The following is a 21,730-nucleotide window of genomic DNA, read 5'->3' as shown; positions in this document are numbered from 1 at the left end:
TTTAGACAATCATTGTTTGTCAAACAAATAATTACTGTTTTCCAAACATTTTCAGTGTTGACAGCTGTAAGGCCCGCCGCAAAGTAGACCCACACTAATCCATGAAAAGCAAGCCACGCCGTGGGATGTTTTGTAAACCATTGCTATAGAATTATTCATAATCAATCATCTGACAAGTGGATTATTCAATGCATGTATTACACAGATGTCTGGAGAAACTTAGCAATGGTTTACAAAACATCCCACGGCGTGGGTTGCTTTTCGTGGATTAGCGTGGGTCTACTTTGCGGCGGGCCTTAAACAGCTGTAAACATAAAACCTGTTCTCCCCACTTACAAATATCTTGTTTGGTGACGCGTCCACACTGGCCACGGGCAAACATTGTTTGTCAAACATAATAAAATTTGCCCAAACTGTTTCAAAAAACAAGTTTTTCAAACGTTTGTACAGTGTGGACACGACTTTAGCTTATTCAGGGGTTCTAAAATTAATTGAACTCAGATTAGCAAGACATTACACCATACAATTTATTTCAATTAAATGTTAATCCATGAACATTTTCTGTATCATATCAAATAGATTCAGATAAAATTAGTGTAAACAAAGTTTGTGGAAACGATATTGGTAGAATTACTACCAAATTTGAAACTTATCAAAAAACTACACAAACTCCATCAATTTTTTTCAATTAAAATTAATGAATGATGACGGATGACTCATATAAAATTAATTGGCACATTTACATGAGATTTATGTGAAACTTATAACAATTGTAACAACTTGACATATTTTGATTACATTTTATCAATGAAAATTTCTCATTGGATAAGTGCGTATGATATAATAGTAGATTCAATATAGAACTATTGATTTTACAAATTTATTAATTACTTATCAATGAAAGCAGTCAAATCATTCATAATATTCACTCAATAAAAAACCATTATTACAAAAACTACCAACTGGAATTGATGTGAAATGAGAATTGATCAGGGTTAAAAAAATAAGACTAATAAAATAAAATTAAAAAAGAAGAATAAGAGACTCAACTGATTCTGGACAAAACAATAATAATTTTAAAACAATTTTAAACACATGACAATAATAATAATATTCAGTATAAAATCTATCTCATAAAAAGCATTGGTATAACCCAATTTTTGTGTAAAATTTAAAAATCCAGCATTAAAACGGATTCAAAAATGTACATTAGGAAAGAAGTTTTTAAAATTGGGTTGAACACGTAATAATAACTGTCGACTCAGAAGAAAAATTCGATTCAAAAAGATATTCAAAGATTTATTGATACTAAAAAATAGTTAGTTTAGGCAGACAACTCTAAATAACTAAAAATATTCATTTTTTTCTAAAGAGAGAAGAGGCGTATGATACTAATGAATCACTAATGAAAAGAAAATGATAGTTACTGATGAAAAGGAAAATGAATGATCATTGAACACATCGAATATACGATACACATAGATAATCCTACGAATTACAGGAGAGTTGAGAGAAAAAGCTTAAACATTTTAAAGAAAGCCTAAAATTAGAATTCGTTCATCCAAAAATCGATATTAGTTTATCGATAATTTTCAAATCGATATTGGAGTTTATCGATACTTCTCTTATCGATATTCCAGTTTATCGATCCTTTCCCTACATAAATCAATTACAAGCTTTTCCTAAAAACTTTCTCAGCACCCTACACCAAATCACAGTCTAAAATATTTCTCAAACAACACAGAATAAACTGTGTTTTACAACAAAATAATATCTGTTTTCAAACTTGGGAAGTAAATATTTCGAAAACTACAGATAAAAACAACTATGCCAAAACAATTCTCAACTCTGACCACTACAGGTAGACCTAAAATTAATTAATTAAACAACAATAACAAGTATTGAAAAATAAAGTATGTACAAAAAATATTGTTTCTTTCTCCTACTTGGATGATTCATAGTGAAAATAAGTTAAACACACTGATACTTGACAATTCTTTCTTAAAAAACTGTCAGGTTTGGATACAATCCGTGGGAAGGTATACCTTACACTCGCATTAACCTTACACACATATACTTGACAATTCTTTCTCAAAAAACTGTCAGGTTTGGATACAATCCGCGGGAGGGTGTACCCTTACACTTGCAAAAAACATACCGTACTTAAAACTATCTTAACAAAATAGATCACTATAGATGGCTTAATACCGTGAGTGATGTCTCCACTATAACAAACACTAGTAAGCTTCACACAGAAATGTCCGTTTGTTCCAACAATATACACAGAGGCTCTTCTTTATACTGAAACATACAAAAACAAAGGTTTCAATTTATTTTCCACAAAATAATTGATAAATATATTATGAAAGAGAAAGAAATAATTGATTGATTGATAAGTTGAATTTCAACAACAAAACAGAATACATTTTTATACAGCAATAATACAAAATTCACAAGTTGTTTATGTCGAAGAATGTTTAGTTTTTGGAAGCAATCTTACAACAAAACAATTTTAAAAGTATTCACTTGAAAATAAATTGAATAATTATTTAATTTGAACTCGACGAATATACAGTCAAACCTCTCTTTAACGAATGAATTTACCTATATTTAACGAATTTCGGACCTCTCAACAACAAAGTTTTCTCTTGACTTCAACATACAAAATGTGGTGTGTTTAGGAAGCAGACGATCATTTTCAAGGAATTGTTTAGTTTCAGCAGTTAGGTCGATAGACTAAAAATAATGGCAATTCAGGTAGGAAGAAGATGGGAGGTGGACAGTCAATAGAGGGTGAAAGACATGTTGGAAATTGAATGCAAGTTACTCTAAATTTCAAGAACTTGTCATTTGTAGACCAGGCAGGTGAACGACTGGACTTTCTAAATCTTGCTTTTGTCATACATTTAAATTCTTTGAACTGACTGATGTACCTATTATTGGCCTAATAGGTACCCTACCTACGTTCGCGATATGTTTTATGTACCATATTCATTTATTTACCGCCGTGATACCATATTACAAGATCCATAAGATCGTGGCAGTTTTCTTGACAGAACAACCTCTCAATAACGAATACCTTTCAGCAGCGAATTTTTTCTCGGGATAATCGACTTCGTTATACAGAGGTTCGACTGTACTTTTTCAACTTTGAGCGCTCGTAAAAATTTCAAAAACATCAAAGTACCAAATTATCTGAATGTATTTAGAAAATAATGTCTTCCTCTTTCCGACCTTATATCCAAGAATTAGATTTTGACAAATATTTTTCCAGTTATCGAATAACGTTCAGTAGCCCTATTTCAAAAATATCGAAAAGTTTAAAGATCTCGAAAACTAAGGTCGCTATAAGAAAATTGTAATGAACAATTTTGTTGCAAATTTCATGTATAATTCTATTGTCTTCGGTTGTTACACCTTTAGTGGATGTCTCTTTATAGTAGTCCTACATATTTCATGTGAAAATCAGCCACATCTATGGGTGCGTACAGACCTACGCGCCACGCATATTTCACTCTCCATCAGCTGATGCTATGCTTATCATATCTGTATTTGTACAGAAACATTAAAATACAGATATACCAAGCAAAACATCAGCTGATGAAAAGTGAAATATGTGTGTTCGTGGCGCAGAAGTCTGTACTCACCTAAAGCTGGGTTCTCGTTAGTGCCGTCGTCGACCACGACAGGGTGAAGATCTCAGATTGGGTAGATTTCAAATTTGTCTACATAACCTAAAAGATTATGTTCAATTATGTTTTAATGGGGAAGGTTGAGTTTTTTAATTTTAAATGCCAATATTTTGATATTTCAATTTCAATTTATTGGAAAAAAGATGATACAGTGTAGTACATCAGTGTGGATGCGACAGGCACACTGCTCAAAACCACACTCCACACAAAATGATACAGGAGAAAAAATAAAACTTATACAGAAATTGAAACAAGATTCAGAATTACGTGATGAATATTAAAATAAAATACATTATTTATTACAAACATTATTCCTTTCAGTCCAAATTCCTTTGTCAATTGGTCTATTGTTGCAAAAATGGAGATTTCACACTCAACACTAAAGCTGTTGCAAAAGGTGTAGGGAAATTCGTAAAAGCGTGTTATTCTACATCAAATTGAAGAGAATTTAATGCCTTAAGGTAGGCGCACACAGATCGTCATCGGACGGACGGCACGCATCGGACGGATCGGATGATTAGATTTGATGTATTGTTTCCAATTGGAGTGCGCATACCTAAACAAATGCGGATAGGTATGCGCACTCCAATTGAAAACAATGCATCAAATATAATAATCCGATCCGTCCGATGTGTGCCGTCCGTCCGATGACGATCTGTGTGCGTCTACCTTAATAAGCCTCATAAGAGCAAAAATAAAAAAAAATTGTGGCAAACGTGTTTTTTTTCAAAAATGTCACACCTTCAAGAGCGGATATCTCGAAAACTAGAGGAGTTATAAGAAAAGTTGTGAAATGAATATTTTAGGAAATTATGTAAGCTTTAATTTGTTATATGACAGTCAAGTCCTTAATATACATAGTTTTTTAGTTTTACGCGAGAAACCAAAAAATGGTACCTTTAAACCACCCCCACCCCCTTAGCACAGGGGGTAGGGGTGGGGACTTTTCAAAGTTAGTAGACAGAAGGTTGGTCACTCATCTATAGTATTTTAGTTGAAATGCAGTTGGAGTGAGGGAACTGCAGCCGTGACGTAGGCTGTAGTACAGAGTAGGCAGAATATCGCATTCTTGAAAATCATAAGGTGACCTATAGTCAAATTATATAACACAAACATTTTCTGACATGCAAGCTTTCTGTTTTCTGCTTTACAATAATTATCAAAACATTTGAATAATACAAGCATTTTGTAATATAGAAGCAAAAAACCCACCTCCTAACCTTCCCTTTCAAACCCTTAAGGTTCCCTTATCTTCTAGGTCGTATTTATATTTTGTAGTTTGGCTATACATCAGCTTGTGAATTTCGGGGATGAGATATTTTGATTCTCGTAGAACATGTGCTCGATACCAGCATGTGTTCAGTCAATACCTACTATTACTAGAAGTAATAGGTTCAGTGCATTTATATGAATGAAATTCATTGGATTTATCGGGATCGGTTTATTGTTTTATTGCAATGCATTGGTTTATCAAGCTTTTTTATGGGTTAATCTGAAATTATAATAGTATAACTTTATCTACTAACGCTTTTCCAGCTTATTAACTTTTTTCGTGTCACGTGTTTAGATTCTTGAGAAACTTTCAACTTCATTTTATTCATACAAGTTGAATGAACTTGAAATATTATTCAACATCATTGGAATCGGTGATTAATTCGCTATAAGTATGGAGAATTTTCAAGTTCTAGATCAATCTTGAGGGGATTAAACGACGATGTATTTGAAGATACAGTGAGTGAATAAACTGTATGCTCAGTGTGGTTACTCATCACTTTTTTACTACACGTGACGTCACGCTGGCATTCCCTCACCACTTTGAATCTTACACCTGTGAGTGATCAACCTTCTGTCTACTAACGTTGGGGACTTTTGATATGTTTTCCTCCTTACTACCCTTAACAGAACTGTGGGGTCAAAAATTGTCTTCCAAACATTTCCCTCTATACCTTTTTTGGGCATTCATTGCCTGAACTCTTAGAAATGTTTTGATTCTTGAATAATAAACAAAAGTAATGAGAATGTATTTGATCAGCTGTTTTAGCACACTTGAAATTTGGATAATATGAATGTCAACAATGCTTGTTGTCGTCGACTGCGTAAGTTTAAGCACAAACGAAAATGCGCCTTTATGAGATAAACTAACAATCTTTTCAATGCATAGAAAGAAAAATATACTTACAAAAAAATACGAATCGTAGCCTGTTGTCAAGTTTGAATGATGAATGAATGAATACAGACAGGCTGTGATAACAGGCAGATGACAGATGGCAGACGTCTAGTCCTGCTTTAAGTTGGAGAAGCTGTTGGACTGCGACGGAGTGGTGGGGGTAGTCTTGCCATAAGACGAACCTTTACTGATCTTCGTCTGGTTGATCAAGTTGTTGAGTAAGAAATATACTGCAAAACAAAAAACATCAAATCAGGTTCAGGTGAAATGCATCAAATAAATCGAAATCAGAGATACTACACTACTAACTGACGATATTAAGAGCTTGTTCACATGACAGCGATTTATGCTCGGTTGTCGCTCGATTGACAGATCGCTCGGTTTGCCAGCCTTGTACACATGACAGCGATTCATGAGCGGTTTGGGCTCGGTTATGATAATTTACTACAACATCTGTGTACTCAATCTTTATCATTATATTACTCTAATATTACTGCTTCTTACATTATTCATATTACTGTGTGTAGAATATTATCATGCTGGGCTGGAATTATTAAAAAAAAAATCAAATACATAATGAAATTATGAACTAGCCCTAGCTATATAGGTACTAACCCTATACTATATACTAATCCTAGTATACCTAAGGCTGTTTTTTGCTCCTGTGAACTGCTGCTCTCTGAAAAAAGGTCTGTTATCTCCTGCCAAGCAGACCTTTTCAGAACTCTATTCCTGTTATCCGAGCACTCCATGTCCCAAATGCACTTTCTTTTCGCCACTTCATCGATAAACAATCAAGTGTCAAAGGATTCTAGGCCTACATCCATATTTCTACTATGAACTACTTGAAACTAAACTGAACTAGATACTACTATGAACTATGATCCTCTACAAACTAACTTAAACTAAACTTACTAAATGAACTGAAAATTGTAATAGAACAAATTCCAATTGAACTGAAATTGTAATAGAATGTGCACTATGTGAACTGCTCTGCTCGAAACCGCTCGGTTGACTGAAGACATGTGTACGCTCTCATGCCTACACTAGTATATAGAGCCGCCCGGCAACCGAGCGACAACCGAGCGGTTGAACTGGAGACTACAACCGCCGCGATTCGCCGGCGACTACTAAAACCGAGCGTTGAATGTGTACGGGACCATGTGGTTCCCTATACCTGGCAACCGCTCGGTTGGTCAACCGCGCGACAACCGAGCGGTTGAACTGGAGACTACAACCGCCGCGATTCGCCGGCGACTACTAAAACCGAGCGTTGAATGTGTACGGGACCATGTGGTTCCCTATACCTGGCAACCGCTCGGTTGGTCAACCGCGCGACAACCGAGCGTAAATCGCTGTCATGTGAACAGGTTCTAAGACTGGCCCCTAACGGTTGAACGTGCATGCACATAAAGTCCCAACTCTGCCTAATGAAGATTTTTTCATTTTCATTTCATTTCATACACTATCACCAGCGAGAGTCTTCTAAAATAAAATACACAACCATATCAATGAATAAACCACTGGAAAATTTCAATTTATAATGATAGAAGATTAATTTAACCTTCCGGCAGTCGCGCTGTTGTAAAAAGTACAAGTGTCAGTTTTTTAGCTGCACAAAACTATTGAATGGGGTGGTGTCAGTGAATGAGTCACCTATGCAAACCCTACTCAAGAGAGAAGACACCTTTTTTCCAGATACTCACATACTAGGAATACAGTGACGCCGACGCCAATGGAGAAAGTCGATCCCGACGCGAGGAGGTCGACGACAAAGTAGAGCAGAGGTCTCATGAGGACGAACCCCCACCAGACCACGTTGAGTAGCGAGTAGCAGCGACGAGGCAGCTTGAACGCCTCCACGCGACGCACGCCGCTGTCAACGAACCAGTCGCCGTGACGCAGAAAGCTTTCCATCATTTTGTCCTGAAACACAACACATATCATAAGTCACATTTAGCAGCGACGAGGCAGCTTGAACGCCGCTAGCAACAAACCAGTCGCTGTGACGCTGGAAACTGTCCATCATTTTGTCTTGAAACACAATACATCACATAAATATCATAAGCAGCGACTTGGCAGCGATGAGGCAGCTTGAATGCCGCTACCGACAAACCAGTCACCGTGACGCAGGAAGCTTTCCATCATTTTCTCCTAAAACACAACACATATTATCATAAGCCACATTTAGCAGCGACGAGGCAGCTTGAACGCCGCTAGCAACAAACCAGTCGCTGTGACGCTGGAAACTGTCCATCATCCTATTATATTAAGCGAACAATTTCTGTATATATTTATAAAGTATATCTGGTTATTTTTCTACCTGGTTATTTACGTCCAACGGATCTCGAAAACGGCTCTAACGATTTTCACGAAATTTGGAACATAGTAGGTTTATGATATAAAAATTCGATTGCACTAGGTCTCATTCCTGGGAAAACTCGCTGAAGGACATGAAAAGGATAATAATTATTCATCCTTGGAAAAACAGATGATAATTTCGTCGTCTGTCGAAACAGAAGATGCGTGTGTGGGAGAGAAGCAGAATTATTTCCAGCTGTGTAATCAATTAGCGAGAAATATTATCTAGAAATTTTAATCGACTTGATCAAAATAATCTGATTTGTTGACATGACATGATAACCATTCTAAACTAGAGTATATCATAATTTTCTAAGTTAATCATTATTTGACAAATTTAAGTGATTAGTGAGTGATATTTTGTTTTTCAAGTTGGTTTGTAAATAATCTAAATTAGAACTTTTTTGTTTTCAAATGTTTGGACTGAAAATTAAGCCTGTATTCAAGTGTATGGAACATAACCTACTTTCTGGACAATTTATAATGTAGACAATAAATCAAAATTCGGGGAAGAAACAGTTTTGGGCTGTGCCTGTTCGTCCTTCATCAATCATTTTGAAGAATTGTGTTCTGTTTCCCGATATTTTTGTCCTAAAATAACAGGCATATCATTTCGGATGCCTTGTCCACTCGCTGGCCAAGTAAGCTGGCCCAGCCTGGTAAAATGGGCCTTTCACTATCCAACAATTTGGTCCAACTACATTCGATCTTTCACCACTCACACTCCAGCTGGTTAGTCCAACATCCCCACTCATGATCCAAAACGAAGCTGACTAGGCGGCTGACCTTGCGTGGTCGGACAAGTCACGAGACTTCCGATAGCATTAGCCCCGCCAACAACAACCCCATTCACGTTCCGACGTCGAATTGATGGACCTCGAGTTGGACAACATATAGGATAGTGAATGGCCTGATTAATCCTAAGTTAAGTGATTGGACGACACGACTGAGTTTTAAAAAATTGAAACTTTATTAACACTACAACTACAAAAATACCGAATTGAATAATTTCGGGAGCCAAGTGCTCTCGTCAAGTGATTGAGTAGAACCATAGAGAAACAATAGCGTGAGTAGATATCCCATGGTATAGGAAATTTATGTCGCAGCTTTTACTGTTATCTCAAGCCGATTACTGTCGATTATTGTCAATTTTTACTGTTTTGTTGGGGTGATAGTGTATAAATGGCACAATTTGAGAGACTACCAGCGTCACACAGCTGCATAGGAAAGAACTACGTGAATTATTTGCTTGGGATAACAGTAAAAGTTGCGACATAAACGCCCTATATCATGAGATATCTATTTATGCTATTGTTTCTCTATGGTAGAACTGACTAAAACTAATTAATTCAGACATAAAAAAGACAATGCATAGTCAGCTATATTCTATAACAATAGGGTTGTATACTACTACCATAGATATTCAACTCAAGAGATCCCGGGTTCAAACCCGCTCATCAACAAAAGTTTTGTATCAGTTAACTCCCGTGCTATCAGATTAGCACGTTAAAATGTCGGTCCCGGCTGAAGTATGACAGGCGTAAGGCTCATTGACGCCTTAAAAATATATTGAGGCGAGATGGGACCTTCCCGCAAGGGACTCTCCACCAACAAAAGCCATACGAATTCACTTTATTGGTTTGTAATGCCGCATCCACACTCTCGACAAGTGCGTACAAATGTCGAAGAGCGGGAGAGTGTGGATGCCTGCTTTGCCGGCGCTTGCCTTCGCTCCGATTTTTCTCGAGACGAGGCGAGCCAAGCGAAGGCGAGCATCCACAAACGGTCACATTGCAGTGTGGATGACAAGACCAACGTGGCCAAGCTTACAAGCCACTTGGCCAGCGACTCGGCGAGAGTGTGGACTAGTCATGGAGTTGAAAAAATATATAATTTGTGTAGCCTATAATAATACTAGTATTTCTGTGAACAGTAGAACTCGCGCTCAGTGAGTTACATTGACCTGTTGTTATGTTTTCTCAAAAAATAATAAATAATTTATCAATTATTAAAAATGTTTAGAAAAAATCCTAAATAAACATAGAGCTCACTGTCCTATATCGTACCGTGACGTGTCGTCCCGGAATGTGAGTGTGACCTCGGATCAACCGCCTGTCGGATTAACCGACCGTTTCCAGGAATATAAAACTTCCGCTGCTGCTGCGATAACGATCCAAATATAACTTTCATGTTTCAACAGGTCGAACATATGATTCCGTAGCAAGTCAAAATTCAGTCAGTTGCTCTCATTATCATGTGCGGGCAGTTTCTAGTGTGCTAACTGTGTTTGCAAACTTTGATATTTAACAGTTTTTGATACCGTAATTGTTTTTTTAATTGTTTATGTAATTGACTTTGTTAGTGTAAAGTACAGTAGTGTAAAATGAGTGGTGTTAAACGTAAGAGACTGGTTGTGACGATGGAACAAAAACTAAAAGCAATAGAACGGCTTGATAAAGGGGAATCTGTTAAAAGCATTAGCGATGAACTCGGTGTCTGTGTTACAACGGTCAAGGACTGGAAGCGTAATAAAAAATCCATTCAGGACTACTGCACCCAAATTGAATCCGAGAAAATCTTAACCTCTAATTTATAATTTATAATTTTGCGAGTGTTTATTAAAATGAGTTAAATTTATGTTACTTCTTCTTATTACTATACATTACGGTGTCTCATTGATCAAGGGACATGGAAGATCATAAGGACTATTGGGTGAGTAATGGCTACAGTAGTTTTAAAAGTTTAGGAACAGTTTTTAAAAGCTTTTTTTCACGTGTTTAAATGATTTTAACACCTATTACGACTATTTACAATATTATTCTGTTTAACCGACCTTTTTCGTTATCCGACCACGGTCCGGTCCCGTAGGGGTCGGTTAAGAGAGCTTCTACTGTACCGCGTTTCGCCGTAAATGCGCAAAATAAAAACATATAAACATTCAAACATTTAAACATTAAGAGAAATGCCAAACCGTCGACTTGAATCTTAGACCTCACTTCGCTCGGTCAATTAAAGAACTGGAGAGTATAAATGTGTGTATTTAGTAATCTTTAGTCCAATACTGCCCAAAGTCAGCTAATATTCATCATGTATCATGCTTACAACAGAGATTTTCCTTAAAAAAATGACCATAGCTTAAAATAACTCACATAAACCATTCTTCCTTATAAAAAGAATGAACAACATAGCATAAAATAGACAGGTTAAGACGTAGGAGATTCCACTATCTTCATTATTTATTACAACTTTTAAAAGTCAAAATTTTAATATTGCAGAGTTTACATTTATTCAATATTAAAAAGCAAGCAGCCTACAACAATGAATAAACGATAACGAAAGTAATAAATTGAATGAAGAATTTCTAAATCTGTCCTGTCAAGGGTCAGAAGTACAGTATTATCTTCTTGGTATACGTTAAAAATAATGCAAATTGATAAAAATTCAGAGTATGCAGTATTATTATCATGAAGAGAAGAAATATTCAATAAACACTTTAGTGAGGTCCACGTTATAATGGCAGTGTTTGATTAGCAATGGTATTGCTATCCTTGTCTATCATTCAACAAAGCGGATAGCGCTATCTCTTTCTCACTTTGCTCTGTTGCCAGATCGTCTTTTAACAATGTAGAATTAATAATTAAATTTCAACCTGAAGAATCTTCTATAGTGAGGTCCACGTTATAATGGCAGTAATTGATTAACATTGGTGCTGCTATCCTTGTTTATTAATCGACAAAGCAGATAGCGCTATCTGTTTCTAGCTCGGCAATGTTGACAGATCGTTTTTTAACAATGTAGAAATATAATTAACAAAATATTTCATCTCAATTATGAAAATGTATTGTTAAATCATTGAAAAATATAATTTATTGGCGAATAAAATATACCGTAATTATTATTTTTAACCAAAATGAACAGTTGATATTTATTTGTTTGTTCTGTCCCAAAAATTTAAACTTTAGGCGCTCATATCTCAAAAAGTATTGATCGGAAAAAAATGTTTTCCTGAGAAAACTGTTTAATTTCGATAGCTTGATTATATACAAATCGAAAAACTTTGAAAAATAACACGAGTAGAAAGTTATTTTTAGCCTTTGCACAGCCTTAAGAAGATGTGGTGTGCAGATCAGATGACAGAGCTTCTACTGTACCGCGTTTCGCCGTAAATGCGCAAAATAAAAACATATAAACATTCAAACATTTAAACATTAAGAGAAATGCCAAACCGTCGACTTGAATCTTAGACCTCACTTCGCTCGGTCAATTAAAGAACTGGAGAGTATAAATGTGTGTATTTAGTAATCTTTAGTCCAATACTGCCCAAAGTCAGCTAATATTCATCATGTATCATGCTTACAACAGAGATTTTCCTTAAAAAAATGACCATAGCTTAAAATAACTCACATAAACCATTCTTCCTTATAAAAAGAATGAACAACATAGCATAAAATAGACAGGTTAAGACGTAGGAGATTCCACTATCTTCATTATTTATTACAACTTTTAAAAGTCAAAATTTTAATATTGCAGAGTTTACATTTATTCAATATTAAAAAGCAAGCAGCCTACAACAATGAATAAACGATAACGAAAGTAATAAATTGAATGAAGAATTTCTAAATCTGTCCTGTCAAGGGTCAGAAGTACAGTATTATCTTCTTGGTATACGTTAAAAATAATGCAAATTGATAAAAATTCAGAGTATGCAGTATTATTATCATGAAGAGAAGAAATATTCAATAAACACTTTAGTGAGGTCCACGTTATAATGGCAGTGTTTGATTAGCAATGGTATTGCTATCCTTGTCTATCATTCAACAAAGCGGATAGCGCTATCTCTTTCTCACTTTGCTCTGTTGCCAGATCGTCTTTTAACAATGTAGAATTAATAATTAAATTTCAACCTGAAGAATCTTCTATAGTGAGGTCCACGTTATAATGGCAGTAATTGATTAACATTGGTGCTGCTATCCTTGTTTATTAATCGACAAAGCAGATAGCGCTATCTGTTTCTAGCTCGGCAATGTTGACAGATCGTTTTTTAACAATGTAGAAATATAATTAACAAAATATTTCATCTCAATTATGAAAATGTATTGTTAAATCATTGAAAAATATAATTTATTGGCGAATAAAATATACCGTAATTATTATTTTTAACCAAAATGAACAGTTGATATTTATTTGTTTGTTCTGTCCCAAAAATTTAAACTTTAGGCGCTCATATCTCAAAAAGTATTGATCGGAAAAAAATGTTTTCCTGAGAAAACTGTTTAATTTCGATAGCTTGATTATATACAAATCGAAAAACTTTGAAAAATAACACGAGTAGAAAGTTATTTTTAGCCTTTGCACAGCCTTAAGAAGATGTGGTGTGCAGATCAGATGACAGAGACTGAGCGCTTAAATTCAAATGTAGGCTACAAAAATTTCAATTTGATTCAATTTTTATTAAAAAATATTTGATATAAGCTCGTACTCTAGCGCTTCCATGGAGAATAATTATGTGAACTTTGCCACCAAAGATCGCGTAAGTTGATTTCCCAGCCAACTTCTGATCCCCAATGAGTTAGAAGTAACCCAACTAAGTTAAGAGAAGATGTTGACCTACTTTCTTGAGATAGAGATCCCTAAGCCAGTTGGCAGCTTCCTCCTCGTCATCGGGAACTTGGGAGATGGGGATTCTCTCGATGTACATGTGCGCTTCAAGTGGCTTGCCCTTCAGCATCGATGCTACAGTTGGCCGAGTCTCGCTATTCCTGAAAGTCAAGTTGGTAGTTTTAATATTATTAATATTTTATTCAAAATAATTATAAAACAATCGAACAGATAATTCACAATCGAAATTAATCAGCTGTGCTAATAGTGAAGTTGTGTTTCTTTTCTGGCTCAAAATTTTGCAAATTGATAAAAATTCAGAGTATGCAGTATTATTATCATGAAGAGAAGAAATATTCAATAAACACTTTAGTGAGGTCCACGTTATAATGGCAGTGTTTGATTAGCAATGGTATTGCTATCCTTGTCTATCATTCAACAAAGCGGATAGCGCTATCTCTTTCTCACTTTGCTCTGTTGCCAGATCGTCTTTTAACAATGTAGAATTAATAATTAATTTCAACCTGAAGAATCTTCTATAGTGAGGTCCACGTTATAATGGCAGTAATTGATTAACATTGGTGCTGCTATCCTTGTTTATTAATCGACAAAGCAGATAGCGCTATCTGTTTCTAGCTCGGCAATGTTGACAGATCGTTTTTTAACAATGTAGAAATATAATTAACAAAATATTTCATCTCAATTATGAAAATGTATTGTTAAATCATTGAAAAATATAATTTATTGGCGAATAAAATATACCGTAATTATTATTTTTAACCAAAATGAACAGTTGATATTTATTTGTTTGTTCTGTCCCAAAAATTTAAACTTTAGGCGCTCATATCTCAAAAAGTATTGATCGGAAAAAAATGTTTTCCTGAGAAAACTGTTTAATTTCGATAGCTTGATTATATACAAATCGAAAAACTTTGAAAAATAACACGAGTAGAAAGTTATTTTTAGCCTTTGCACAGCCTTAAGAAGATGTGGTGTGCAGATCAGATGACAGAGACTGAGCGCTTAAATTCAAATGTAGGCTACAAAAATTTCAATTTGATTCAATTTTTATTAAAAAATATTTGATATAAGCTCGTACTCTAGCGCTTCCATGGAGAATAATTATGTGAACTTTGCCACCAAAGATCGCGTAAGTTGATTTCCCAGCCAACTTCTGATCCCCAATGAGTTAGAAGTAACCCAACTAAGTTAAGAGAAGATGTTGACCTACTTTCTTGAGATAGAGATCCCTAAGCCAGTTGGCAGCTTCCTCCTCGTCATCGGGAACTTGGGAGATGGGGATTCTCTCGATGTACATGTGCGCTTCAAGTGGCTTGCCCTTCAGCATCGATGCTACAGTTGGCCGAGTCTCGCTATTCCTGAAAGTCAAGTTGGTAGTTTTAATATTATTAATATTTTATTCAAAATAATTATAAAACAATCGAACAGATAATTCACAATCGAAATTAATCAGCTGTGCTAATAGTGAAGTTGTGTTTCTTTTCTGGCTCAAAATTTTGCAAAATTACTCAAAAATTTCTAATTTGTAGAGATTTGAGTGAAATATTTTTGTTTTTTATTTTTGTTTTTGTTTTGTAATTTTGCAAAATTACTCAAAAATTTCTAATTTGTAGAGATTTGAGTGAAATATTTTTGTTTTCAATCAGTTTTTAAATATCAAAATTCAAAATTTTTAGTTTAGTCATTAGTTTTGAAGTGGAAATTGTACTTTTTGAAGTGAAAGTGAAATCTTAATCTTATTCTTTTTTGAAACTTTTATTTGTTAATATTTGGGAGAAGACAGATTTGGGCTATGCCTGTTGTCTTCTCCCAATCATATTATATTTATTATAATTATGATCTGTAATTGCCAATGAAATAAATAAATAAATAATAAATAAAAGCTGTCTAGATTGAGACACTTAAAATTGGGAACAATAAAATTGAATGAGAGAGTAATAATTGAAGAATGAAGGAACCCTTTTATAAATTAAAAAATTAAGCACTTTCAACTCTTATTATTAAACGAAAATCCAAATAAAATGCTGTAATTTATGGATTTTCGTTTAATAATAATAATAATAAATTCATTAGCATTTGAATAATTGCAATATCTCAGTAATTTCCATCTGTAAACCTTCAGCCCTATTTCTCCCAACTAATTCACATGTTTAAATTTATAATGTTGTCATTTTAAAGTTGAAAGTTGAAAAAAGGATACTTTGATATTTTACATAAGTACAGTACGCGTCCCGTAGCTTTGCCTCGGTGACTTTGAAACGGCATATAGGCAATGTATGGTTCGCGGGGTGATACTCCTACTTTTACAAAAACATGCTCTAAAGTACCTAGATCCCTAGATGTAGGAAGCTCTCTATAGAGGAGAAATCAATGTTTTTGAACGGGTAGTAATAAAGTCTAGTGGCCATCCACCGATAGGTAAAGATACAGGACCCGGACTATACTAGTAGCACATCGAAGAAGGGTGCATGTCCCTGAGATGGAGCACACTGCAAGGTAGAAAAGGATAGAGCTATTTGCTCTATCTAATGAAAGACAAGGACAGCAAGCCAACGTCAATCGTATTAGCGAAGTTCACCTCAAAGGTAAAACTACACCATGACAACGCTTTGAAACAGGAGAGAAAGCTGTGGCTTAAGGGCTAAGGGTAATCGTCCACTGGAGCAGTATTCAACCGATCCGTTCGGCTGTTGGATCGAACGAATCTGCCGGCCGTTAATTCGGCCGATTATTATCGTCCATTGGAACCGTTTAAGTCAGTCTAGTTCAGTAGTAGGCTGGTTGCCAATTATTGAATTAACTACTATCATAGCCACCAAAATTTTTCATAAACAATGATTATATTGAGATCTTGAAAACTCAATAAACAAATATCCACTAAATTAGTTATTCATTATAATAATCTTATATTCAGATCCTATTTGTTCAGCAATCTTTGTCAACAGATTCCTTTGAACATCACGACGATGATATCTTTTGTCTCGCATATCCCACAATGGAAAATGCTCTTGAACCAAACTTATCAACTTTTCATTGTCCATAGTTAAAACTTTATAAAACAGAACAAGTTCAAAAAACAAAAACAGACAAGACTGTGAAACAATTTTGAGGTTAGGATGATGTTGTCTCAGCTCGATTTCGTCCGCATAGAGCCGGAAAATCCCATTCAATTCGGATCGAAAACTTGCTCGGCCGGAGACGTCCGTGCACGGACGTATGAACCTGTTGCAATGGACGAGCATCTATAACTTTCTTTGTTGGGGGATCGTTCGGTAGTTTTCGGCCGATGCTAGTTCGGACGAAAACGGTTCTTGTGGACGGCCCACCGTAGTTTTGACGAATACTACGGCCAATGAGAATCTTCAAGTTGTCTCTGTGACTTCTACACTCAATGTTCAAACAAATTTTATGAGGATGATTATTAAGAAGATTAGCGTGTTGCCATATCCATTACTGCAAATATTGAAGGAAAGAAATTATTTCTCGAATTCCTGGGAATATTATAGTAGATAAGAGGCAATGAGAGTAAATATAAGAGAGAAATTGAAGCAATAAAAATGAGGCAAGAATTTTTTCAATATCCAAGATAATTTATTGAAGACACATTCATAGGTGATAGGTTGTCGTGACCGTAGGTGACAACCTGAACCCTCGTAAAAATATACCATTGCCGTCAAGTTGTCACCCCGACAACAACTTGTCACCTACTGGACTGAAGGTGCTAACTTGTCATGACCGTAAACGACAGCCTGACACCTCGCACCCTCGCGTCAGAGTGTCACCATAGAGAAACGATAGCATAAGTAGATATCCCATGGTATAGGGCGTTTATGTCGCAACTTTTACTGTTATCCCAAGCCGATAGTTCACTTAGTTCTTTCCTATGCAGCTGTGTGACGCTGGTAGTCTCTCAAATTGTGCCGTTCATACACTATCACTCCAACAAAACAGTAAAAATTGACAATAATCGACAGTAATCGGCTTGGGATAACAGTAAAAGTTGCGACATAAATTCCCTACACCATGGGATATCTACTTACGCTATTTTTTCTCTCTGTTGTCACCCCGACTACTTATGACCTCCTCAGAAAGGAGACAAGTTGACGGGGACGGCTCACGTCAACCTGTCCCCTAAAAAAAACCGACTTTATAACGTGAATCTCACTACAGAAACGTTGGATAACTTACTCTTTGAAAGCGAGTTGCACATCGTAGACTGCAGGCACCTTGTCCCTGAGATGGGGCACACTGCACGTGAAGCCCTTGGTGCGCGGAGTGAGATGTTGTCTCAGTTCTGGGAGACCCTTCTTCCTGGCAAACTCCAGGCTGGCCGCGTGCTTCTCCTCTGTGAAACGGGTGCCCTCGGCGAACAGCAGTAACTGCAAACATGTATGAGTTGATTGAAAACCCCTCAAAAATAGATACGAGTCAATACACAAGTATAAATACCCCTTAAAAATCTCCTAAACACAGATTTATTCAATCCTTTTTTTTATTCTTCGCCACAGTCTATTGACCGAGAAAATTGTCAGATTAATGCTTCACCCATAATCTAACTACCTTATCTTCTTTTAAGCAACTTTTTTCTGTTTTATTAATCAAGTTTATCTTAATTTTTAATATCAAGTTCTTATTTCTAAAACAGTTTTTTCTCTAAGCAACTATTTTCTGTTTACTTTATCTAGTTGTGTTTTGCAATTTAAGTTCTTAATATTATTTCTAAATCATTTGTGTCATACTTTTTGTGTAAATGAGGTTTGTTTTGGCGTTTAGCTGTAAACCTCTTCGAGTTGTACTTTTTTCATGTAATGTATTCTCAATAAATAAATAAATAATATGGTGTCGTCGGGTGACCAAAGTATGATCAACTAATCATAGCGCTTCAACAAGAAAAAAGACTATCTTAAATGCTGAAATGTATGTTCTGAAATTGTGTAATAAGGTTTTTGTAATAAAGCTTAAATTTTAAAATAAGAAGACTTATGTATGAATTTGTTGGGACGAACACCTGAAGGAAATAAAATATTACTACAGTCTGCGCAGATCTTAGATTGCAGCATTGCTCTTACGGAGATCAAACGGCCAGGGAACAGAGCACGTTCAGCTTGGATTGGCGTAGTTGGTATGTATGATATACAGTCGAACCTCTATATAACGAAGTCGATTATCCCGAGAAAAAACTCGCTGCCGAGAGGTATTCGTTATTGAGAGGTTATGTCAAGAAAACTGCCACGATACTATGGATTTTATAATATCGTATCACGGCGGTAAATAAATGAATATGGTGCATAAAACATATCATCGCGAACATAGGTAGGGTACCTATTAGGCCAATATTAATATGGAAATTTGAAAATTCATGCTGTCGATGAAAAACATGTTTTTCTAATATTTGTAGAACGTAATAAGTAAGTAAATTCACCAATTTATTTCCAGTAAGCTTGATTTGTTCTATTAGTAGAGTTTAATCGAAGTACATATTCTGTAGCAATATTTTTCAACTTTTTACACTACTATTAGATGGAACGCAAAATACGGTTATTTTGTCAATATCTTCACTATAAATACTATAATAACCCAAATTTCCTATTTTTTTGTTTTATATTTGAAAAGTGAGTAATCAACACGACCGAAACCGGTCATAACACTGAAGGAAATAAAAATATTACTACAGTCTGCGCAGATCTTAGATTGCAGCATTGCTCTTAACCTAGCGCCGCAGTGCAGGATGGTTTCTTACAGCTTGGCGTTTTTGTCATTCGAGATGGGTGTCTGGCTTGGAAGTGTTTCGGCCGCATTGCAGGATGACTGTTAACGGCTGCCGAAAGATCAACAGCTGGATTTATTTCGTTATTTTTCGTGATAGAGAAATTTTGATTGCAGATTCGTTCTCAGCGACCCCAAGTTTAGCCTAAAGGCTCAGAATGTCAACAATGTTTTTAAATAATTAAACATCATCATGAAAAGTCATTAATATGGTAGTACCCCACGTTTCTGGGAACTTTTTACTGGTGACTGGAGTTATTATTGACACACAAAAATCAAAATAATCGTGAGAAAGAAAACTGCTGATGAACGCGAATAAGACTCCATTGTTTTATTGTCTCGGCTGCTTGGCTGAGCCAGGCTGGAGGGATCAAATAACCGACTGGTTTGATCTTTCGTCTGTCCGCTAGGCGGAACTACGCCGACCATTGCTGGGTGGAAGACGTTACTGCGGCCGCTCGCATTCCCACCAACGCTGCTATTATTTGCTGTCTCAGCGCCTAGTCCGAGTCAGCCAAGCAACCAGCCTGCACTGCGGAGCTAGGTCAAAGGAGATTAAACGGCCAGGGAACAGAGCACGTTCAGCTTGGATTGACTTAGTTGGTATGTATGATATAATTATATCCTAGCGGTTTGTGTAGTTGCCCCGTCTTGTTGGAATCACATAGTATTGTTGTCCTTGTCTTAAGAGTGGTGGCACGTTAAGGAACGACTCCTAGAATATGTCGCTCGAAAAAGAAGGCATTTGATGGATGTTATTTCAAACACCAACTCAATTAATTTGTTGTTAATAAACTTCCATTGTAACCACACGTTTTGCACTTTATTCCAAACCAATACCTTGAAAATTGACAGTTTTACAAGTATTTCAAACCACCCGATTCATAAGTCTGTATACTGCTTTACATTTAATAATAGTATACACCGTGATTCAAAGTTTTTTTTAGTTCCTTATTTGGAGCACCAGCCCATTGGCACTCATCTGTCCGTGCCTATCTGAATGAAAATTATCCGAGGCAATGGATCGGCCGCCAAGCAGCTCGAGACAGAGCACTTGCTGGCCTCCAAGAAGCCCTGACCTCACCCCCTGAGTTTTTTTTTCTATGGGGGTACGTTAAACATAAGGTGTATCGACCGCCTCTACCAGCTAACATTGAGGAGCTCAAACAAGAAATAACAGCAGCTATACAAACTGTTACGCCCGATATGCTACTGAGGGTGTGCAACGAGTTCGAGTATCGTATTGATATCACTCGAGTGTCTGGAGGGGGTCACATTGAACATTTTTGAACTTCTTTTCTAGTGGGGAAAAACTTAGTTTAATACTCTTCATTTTGATTTACAAAGTTTCTATTATGTTTCCTTGATTAAATACAGATTTTCAAAGTTGTGGTATTCTTTTTGAATCACGGTGTATAATCTAGTGATAGACTCACCCAAATTGGATCAGGATATTGTGCTAGTTCTCTAACTTGCGTGCCAATAGCTTCACGATCCTTATCCCAGTTCCTTTCTAGAAAAACACTCTCAGCGAACTTCCACGCGTATCCCATTGTCGGCAGATACTGAATCGATTTTTTCGCATACGCTTTACAGTTCTGTAATTAACAAGAAAAACATTTATTGATAACAAATGAAGATCATCTATTCACACAATGGATATAAATTCATAAATTGATATATAACCTCAACCTTTGGACAACGTTAACTTTTTATCAACATTTTTGGAGAGAAATAGTTCAGGCTCAGCCTAGTTTTTCCTTCAATGTCATAATTATATTATGACTAGCCGTCAGGCTCGCTTCGCTCGCAATATCCGTCTAGCCAGGGGGCTCCGCCCCCTGGACCCCCGACTGGATCGTCCAAGAATGAGATCAGCAGGCTCGCTTCGCTCGCCTGCATTTTTCATTTGAGCACGATCCAGTCGGGGGTCCAGACTAAACGTCTGGCTAAACGGATATGCCGAGTGAAGCGATCCTGACGGCTAGTAATATAATATTCCCAGTAATAGCTCTGATTGAAGTAGCAGTGCACAATCAATTTATCCGCGATAAATGCATTTCAATCTTAAACTTGGTGCCAACCTAACAAAGTCAACTCAACTTAATGCCAACCTGACAAAACT

General features: G+C 36.1%; 1 protein-coding gene across 3 annotated transcripts in view; it reads right to left on the bottom strand.

Moving 5' to 3' along the window:
• Positions 1-502: 502 nt before the first annotated feature.
• The window catches only part of LOC111048382 (1-acyl-sn-glycerol-3-phosphate acyltransferase gamma), a 43,250-nt gene continuing 22,022 nt past the window's right edge, over positions 503-21,730 (bottom strand). For all 3 annotated transcript variants that reach the window (XM_039437359.1, XM_039437361.1, XM_039437360.1), the window contains 6 exons: positions 21,042-21,203; positions 18,028-18,218; positions 15,050-15,197; positions 7,566-7,785; positions 5,872-6,089; positions 503-2,301 (listed from right to left, as the gene is read on the bottom strand). In XM_039437359.1, the coding sequence (XP_039293293.1) occupies positions 5,968-6,089; positions 7,566-7,785; positions 15,050-15,197; positions 18,028-18,218; positions 21,042-21,203 (843 nt within the window). In that variant the 3' untranslated portion in view covers positions 503-2,301; positions 5,872-5,967. The remainder of the gene's footprint in view (positions 2,302-5,871; positions 6,090-7,565; positions 7,786-15,049; positions 15,198-18,027; positions 18,219-21,041; positions 21,204-21,730) is intronic.

Source organism: Nilaparvata lugens, chromosome 11 (assembly GCF_014356525.2).
Source record: "Nilaparvata lugens isolate BPH chromosome 11, ASM1435652v1, whole genome shotgun sequence".
NCBI classification, from domain to species: domain Eukaryota; kingdom Metazoa; phylum Arthropoda; class Insecta; order Hemiptera; family Delphacidae; genus Nilaparvata; species Nilaparvata lugens.
The sequence above is the reverse complement of the archived record's forward strand: the minus strand, read 5'-3'. Positions and strand labels throughout refer to the sequence as shown.